The sequence below is a fragment of the Wyeomyia smithii genome, chromosome 2 (assembly GCF_029784165.1).
Source record: "Wyeomyia smithii strain HCP4-BCI-WySm-NY-G18 chromosome 2, ASM2978416v1, whole genome shotgun sequence".
Taxonomy (NCBI): Eukaryota; Metazoa; Arthropoda; class Insecta; order Diptera; family Culicidae; genus Wyeomyia; species Wyeomyia smithii.
Window position 1 is genome coordinate 152,919,419 of NC_073695.1, and position 7,669 is coordinate 152,927,087.

Consider the following 7,669-nt stretch of genomic DNA (forward strand, 5'->3'; position numbering starts at 1 on the left):
AGTTCGAAGCATATCTGGTTAAGAAACTAAGGAACCAGTTGGTGTTCGGAATGCGATCGAAACGGATTCGGTCACGCCTCATCGAGGAGAAGAACTTAACATTTGACAAAGCAAAGGAAATCGCAATTTCCATGGAAGCATCTGGCGAAGGTGCCGACGTACTGGAGAGGAGACATGAAGTTAACTACACGGAGCGAACGACGATGCGTCGGGGACCGGGATTAAAGGTAACTAACAAATCTAACACACAGTGCTACCAATGCGGGAATCAGGCTGCCAGATGGGCATGCATGCAAACACAAAGATGCGGTTTGCAATTTTTATAACAAAGTTGCACATCTTAAAAGGGTGTGTCTCAAGTTCGCATCACAGAGCACGGATGCAAAAGCAATAAGATCCGATAAAAAATCTAAATTCAGAAAGGAATGGCAGGCAAAAATGATCGAAGAAGAAAGTGATCAGAGTAGGAATGAGGATAGTGGTGGATGCGGTGTTGGATGAGTGGATGCGAGAATTACATTACGATTGAAATAAGGTTATTCGTAGTTCGGAATCATATGTAAATACTATCGCGGTTCGTACACCTCTGTCGGGAGCGGTTAAGAGTTTACTTGAAAAATTCCCTAAGGTGTTTGAGGACTCAACTGGTACAATGAAAAACGTTCAAGCATCGTTGAGCCTTAAGCCAAACTCAAAGCCGATATTTCTAAAAGCCCGTACGTTGCCTTTTTCCATCCGTAGTACTGTAGAACAAGAGATAGATTGCATGGTGAATAGTGGAATTTTAACGAAGGTTAATCATAGCGCATGGGCTACACCGGTAGTTCCTGTTATAAAATCTTTTGGTCGCGTCCGTTTGTGCGGCGATTATAAAGTTACGGTTAACAAACATCTGAACATTGACGAGCATCCTCTTCCGATAATTGACGAACTATTCGCGAATATGGCGGGCGGTCAGAAATTTTCGAAGCTGGACCTAGCTCAGGCATATCTTCAAATGGAAGTACGTCCAGAAGATCGCGAGATTCTTACATTAAACACTCATCTTGGTTTATACCAACCTTCGCGACTTATGTATGGTGTAGCGTCAGCACTAGCTATTTTTCAACGCGAGATTACTCAGGTATTAGGTAATATTCCGGGCGTGTCGGTTTTTCTAGATGATATTAAGGTTACTGGCTCGGACGACGAAACTCATTTGAGAAGACTGGAAATGGTTTTGCAAAGGCTGGATAAGTACGGTATGCGGGTTAATGTCTCCAAATGCGAGTTTTTCGCCGATCGGGACGAAGCAGGCCATGGCCGGATTCGGACGTCAAAATTTTCGCTCGCGTGATTTTTCGGGAAATAAATTGTTCAATGTGATAGTGCGTGTAAGTTACAGGTGTTACCGCGAAAAGAGTTTATTCGGGAAAGTGTGTTGTGTTGTGTGTGCTGCGAAATACTCACTTGATGTGTATCGTAGTGCCGTGAAGATTAATCGATGAAATGGCTGAATTAGCATAAGGAATGGTACTACGCCACCGTCGTTTGCAGCGGATTTTGTCTTCGTTTATTGCGTCCGGAGTTGTCGCGTTTTGTCGTGATTTATAATATGTGGAGGGCGTAATTCGTGTTGTTGTCATGGTTGAGAATGTTTTGTTCAGGGTCCAGTGTGTTTAAAGTGTATTACGAATAAAAAAATAGATACTTTATTGCCGGTGTTCTTACAATTTATTGCTCTCAAAATGGCTGTCTTCGAATCGTAGAGTTGTGTTGGTGATCTTTCTCAGACATGGTTGTGTGCATGCGGAGAGCGTAATGTGTCTGAGAGTCTATCGCAGTGTGAAATAGTAGTGAAACCTTTTCTTCTTTGTCTGGTCTGCTGAGAAGCAGAAACGAGAGAGCGACAATTATCAACAAAGAAATGGTTTGTTTATGCCGGTCCGTGTGCGAGTGGCAGAAAACGCTGGTGAAATGTTTGATCTGTTTAATCCTCTTGATATCTAAGATAAGTGAATACATTTTCCAGGAGCTTTCTTTTTAAGTCAGATGAAGTTTATGGTATTTTCAGACTCAACAAAATGATTTTGTTCTTTCATAATCGTGAGTGTGTTTTGCCTTATGATTCCTCTAGCGATGAGTTTGTACGCCATTTAGTTGGTGGCTATTATAGAATTTTCACACTGTAACTGGAATCAGAATTGCCCCAATAGGTGAGAGCTTTAAACCTTTGTACACGCTGGCTCTCACAACACGGAACTGGTAGCATTAAAATATAATTCGCATTAAAATATTATCGCGGCCTGACCGAACGGTTACGAACATTTGGCCCAGTTTTATACCCTTGTTTTATGATTTTTCTAGCTTTTGACCAAATATTGAAACACATAGACAATTTTTATTAAAATCTTGTTGGTCGGAATAGCAACTAAATTTTGATTGCGATTGCTTTGGCATTTTATCAATCAACTTAAAATTCTTGTTCGATATGCATATTGCATTTTTTTAAATATTTGAGCTATGAGTGCATGAAACTTTGCCAGTTTTTATACTCAGTAGGTATCTTAACTTGAATACAAAACAAAAGATTATCGGGGCAAAGCACCGTGTCCTCTCGCGTATGCGTCGGTGAGAGGGAATAAAGCGGTCGTACATAATGCTCCGGTGTAAACGTGTCTTCGGCCTTGGTGAGCTTTGCTCATTTAAGGATTATCGGTTTATTGTGATTTCCGAGATGTACCAAATTATTATTTCGGAGACTGTACGCCCGTTGGTTCTTTTTTAGCACGTTACGATTCAGAGTAGGTTTCGTTCGTTCGATAAATATTGTAATTATTCAATCGCGACAAAGACAAACCCTACATGGATGCCAAATCTATTCCTGTTTCGCCGGTTCCCTTTTTTTTCCTTTTTTTTCTTTTTTATAAAACGGGTGTTTTGGCTTTTTCGTCATACCAGTGGTCGACACGCTCTTGTTTGCTTTCGGAGAAGGCAGTTCAGTTTCGCGCGCATTATTTTGACTGCGCTCAGTGTGACTATCTTAATACAGCGCTCTATCGGTTATTTGAGCTGGTACCAGTAGTTTGCGTTCGGCGTGCGGTTGTTGCGTTTTACGAAATCCATTCGTTTCTAGGTAAATTTGAATTGAGTTCACGGCATTAAAAGCGAAGTTTGGTGTGATACAGACTGACAACGATTGGTAGGTTGCCGAAGATAACTAGATCGTGGCGCGGTTCTATGTATATCGTCTCCTGGTGACCGGTTGCCCAGAGACCGAGAAGTAACCATGTCGTGCGCGAATCGGGGTAGAAAAGATCGCACCATCAACCTCGATGGATCCAGATCAATTCCTTTCCACTAACACTAATTCCTTCCTTTGATACTTGTGGATGATGCAGAGGATTCCTCGGTCTCTAGTAGCAACAAGTATTGAACTAACACTCCCGATATCCCTTCCTCTATTGATCTGCATTGGGCGTGGCCAGCTACGTTATTGACCAGTGATAAGAAAGATCGCCAGGAATTGTACACTGAAAATGGCTTGCTACTCCTAGGCACCATTTTGACGGTTCTTTGTACAATTTCAGCTGATTCTGGTCAATCGCGGGCAACACACGGGCGATCAAATATGCTATGCTATGCTATGCTATGCTATGCAAATGCGAGTTTTTCGCCGATCGTATAGAGTATTGTGGATTTGTTATTGATCGCGAAGGAATCAGAAAGATGAAGAAAAAAGTAGACGCCATTCAGGAGATGCCTAGACCGCGTAATCGAGAACAAGTTCGCGCGTTTGGCGGTTTAGTTAGTTATTACGGACGTTTCCTGAACAATCTAAGTACAAATATCTATCCGATAAACAACTTGCTTAAAGATAACGTTTCATTTGACTGGGATGATCAGTGTGAAAAGGCTTTTCGATGGGTTAAGAGAGAAATGCAATCGGATAAAATTTTGGTACATTATGACCCGAAACTGCCTCTCGTTCTCGCGACGGTTGCATCGCCATATGGTGTCGGAGCCATTTTGAGCCATGTATACCCGGATGGATGTGAAAAACCTATACAGTACGCCTCTCAAACTTTAAACAAAACTCAACAGAATTACATGCAAGTCGACAAAGAAGCGTACGCGATCATATTCGGTGTTAAGAAATTTTATCAATTTCTTTTTGGTCGGAAATTCATCCCGCATCTCAAATACCGTAAACTGGGGTGACTTTGATCACCGGGGTGACTTTGATCACTATACCTCTTTCCTGAGAATGTGGTAAAAAAGCGCTCGTAGTGCTTGGGATTTGTCGTAATCTTCACTAATTGTGTGGATATATGTTCGCATTGCTACTATTCATGCATTTCCTGCTATTTGAAGAGTGTTTTTCATGCTAAAATATTATTTGAAAATAAAGTGTATTTTTGGCGATTTTTGTTGCATACAAACAATCGGTTCAAGCAGATTCAAAACAACAAGTTGCAATACGTAAAGTGTTTTTATTTTGTTCCCAGATTAGTTCAAATATTCTAACAATACATTTTATTGTTTTTTTTGCAAGTTTTTTCTCGAAGGCAATGTTGAGTCCAAATTTTCTCCACAGCATATTACATATTTCTTCTTAACAAAAACCCAAGACGTGAAGTAACATGCAAATTTGGACAATTTCATAAGTCATATTCTTCGTGGACTAGTTTTTCACGATTTTAGACCACCTTCTCTCTCAGTGAATAATCATTCATATATATTCTAAAAATTTTGTATGAATCTTGGACATTCGCCATTATAAACTGTTCACGTAGAATGTGAATGGCCCCCAAATTGCTTTCTATATTTATAAATTGTTTAAGTCGTTTAAGGCTGTTCAATTTAGTGAAAGTAGCAAAGTGTTACTCCAAATTCATCAAAACAATAAAGTGATCAAAGTCACCCCGGAATGATTATTGGTGTAAAATTTTTAGAGCATATTTAAAAACAGCAAAATTGTTGCTAAACTTTTGAAGTTGTGACTGAATCTTTTTCAATACTTATTTTAAAAATATCAAAGAATATTGTTTTCAGTATATTCTGAAAATATTTGAGATACAGTCAAAAAAGTGATCAAAGTCACCCCAGTTTACGGTATTCAAATATTCAAATTCAAACCCACATCTCAAATATTGGCTCCAAATAAGGGGCTTCCGACTCTTTCAGCTTTAAGAATGCAGCATTATTCTGTATTTCTTGAAACTTTCAATTACGATATTCGATACCGGTCGTCCAAGGAAAACGCGAACGCGGATGCTATGTCACGACTTCCGATTGAGGATGTGAATAACAGAAATCGTATAGAAGAGGCTGATGTGATTGAACTGAACTTAATCGAAACATTGCCAGTAACGGTAGAAGAGTTGGCAGAAAGTACTAGGGAAGATCCAAATGTGCGTAACTTGCTGCAGGGTCTGAAAGTCGGCAGAAATGTTAAAGGTCGCGATAGATTCGGAGTAGATCAAAATGAATTTTCAATTCAGAAAGGATGCATAATGAAGGGAATTCGCGCATATATACCACCGAAACTGCGTAAACGAATTTTAGATGAACTTCACACTGGTCATTTTGGCGTTTCCCGCATGAAATCGCTAGCACGGTCCTATTGTTGGTGGGAGTGTGTAGATCATGATATTGAGCACTTATCGCGTGATTGTAATGAATGCGCTAGAGTTAGGAAAAATCCACCGAAGTTCATTACGCATTGTTGGAAAAAGCCTACAGAACCGTTTCAACGCATCCACATAGATTTTGCAGGCCCGTTCCTTGGATTAAACTTTTTCGTGATCGTGGACGCGTTTACTAAATGGCCCGAAGTTAAAATAATACCTGACATGACTACGGATACGACTATCGATAAGTTACGTGAATATTTTGCGACCTATGGTGTACCTTCCATTATTGTGAGCGATAGCGTACAATTCACTTCAGAGCAATTTCAGTCATTTCTGAGTAAGAACGGTGTTATTCACAAAATGGGCGCACCGTATCATCCGGCCACAAATGGCCTCGCAGAAAGATTCGTACAGACTTTTAAGGACAAGTTGAAGACGTTAAAGTGTGAACGGAAAGAGGTTCAGTTTGAGCTTTATAAGATTCTTATGGCCTAAAGACGAACAGTGCATCCGGCGGCAGGTAAATCACCCGCGATGTTGGTTTTCGGCAGGCAGATTAAGTCGCGACTCGATCTTATTGTTCCTAATAACGGCGAGGAAATAATTAAACGTGGGGAGGAGGGTGATGTACGGAGCTTTGCGATAAATGAAAGAGTAGCTGCGCGTGACTTCTTAAGTGCTTCGAAATGGAAGTTCGGTATTGTTACTGAACGTCTGGGAAAATTGCATTACATGATTGAGCTAGACGATGGACGTATATGGAAAAGGCATATTGACCAGCTGAGACCCGGCCCTGTAGATCGAGTGTTTGAAGTGGATCCTTGTTCCTTTAACGTCGACAATTACGACCGTGACCCCTGTGAAAATTCAATAACTTTACCAACCCGACAGCGACTTACAACACAGACAGACACTCCGGCGGTAGTTCAAAACTAAAATACTTCGACATCTTCAGGTATCACTTCAGTTGGCCAGGAAGCTATCGAGTCGAGGGTAGTCGATATAGCAAAGGATCAGTCAGGAGACAAAATAGCCCACAAACCAGTACACAATTCAGTAGATACACCGAGGCGATCCACGAGAGTCAGAAAACCCCCAAAAAAGCTTGATCTTTGATTATATATGACTACTAACATTACTAACTTTGTTTACTGTGCTGTTTTTCGTAGATGACAAAAGATGTTCTCTTCAAGGGGGGAAGAGATGATGTAAATTAGCTTAAATTACCTAACATTCATTTAACGTAACAATCAGCGTACCAGTCGACAAATACAGTGCATTTTCGATTTTATCACGGTCAAAAAAAATTGAATTTAGCGAAATGATAAAAATTGAATTTTTTGTGTTGGATTCAACTGAAATTTATGGTATTTTGAGTAAAATGATGCACTTGCATAGTTGAATAGAATATAAGTTCAACATACAAATGAATAAACAAGAAAAGGTTAGTTTTTGATATTTCTCTCCATTGAACTTTCGCGGACTTTATCACGGCTATTATACATGCAATATCAATATGATTTGTACTGCTCATTCTTTAGCATAGCTAGCAGAGTCCAGTGCTTGTTTATGTGAAATTGTGGAACCGCTAGATTTTATAATTTTTATAACCACGCTCTATGAGGACCGAACTGTAGGGATTCTTAAGTTGTTAACAGATCTTCTTTCTCAACTGCTCGAATAATACGTAATTTTTGACTTTGAGTCAATGAAATACGTATTTCACGGTTCATTTTTCTCAAAATTAAGACACAAACTATTTGTAACAGATATGACACTTGGTTGCCTCAGAAAATTGATCAAATAAATTGAGTTTATAAAACTATACACATGCAAGGACACAAGGCACAAATGAAAATGATGTTTCGAATGCATTTTCTGCAACTGGAAGTATATTGTTCTTGATTTGAAGTTTTTTTTAAAGCGTGATAAAAACGAATAAAAACCGTGAGAAAATCGAGCGTGAATTTGGCGAGTAGTGATAAAAACGACTGTTGATAAAAGCGAAAAAGCACTGTAATGTCATTGATAGGGTTAGGAAGAAGAGAGAAATA

General features: G+C 39.6%; 2 protein-coding genes across 2 annotated transcripts; both read left to right on the forward strand.

Annotated features, from left to right (window-relative positions):
- Window positions 1-652: 652 nt before the first annotated feature.
- LOC129720093 (uncharacterized protein K02A2.6-like) lies at window positions 653-1,336 on the forward strand. The gene has a single exon (XM_055671509.1). The coding sequence runs from the start codon at window positions 653-655 to the stop codon at window positions 1,334-1,336; it is 684 nt and encodes a 227-aa protein (XP_055527484.1).
- A 3,838-nt stretch (window positions 1,337-5,174) lies between these two features.
- Window positions 5,175-6,110, forward strand: LOC129720094 (uncharacterized protein K02A2.6-like). Its single transcript, XM_055671510.1, has one exon. It carries the CDS (start codon window positions 5,175-5,177, stop codon window positions 6,108-6,110), a length of 936 nt encoding a protein of 311 aa, XP_055527485.1.
- The last annotated feature ends 1,559 nt before the right edge of the window (window positions 6,111-7,669 follow it).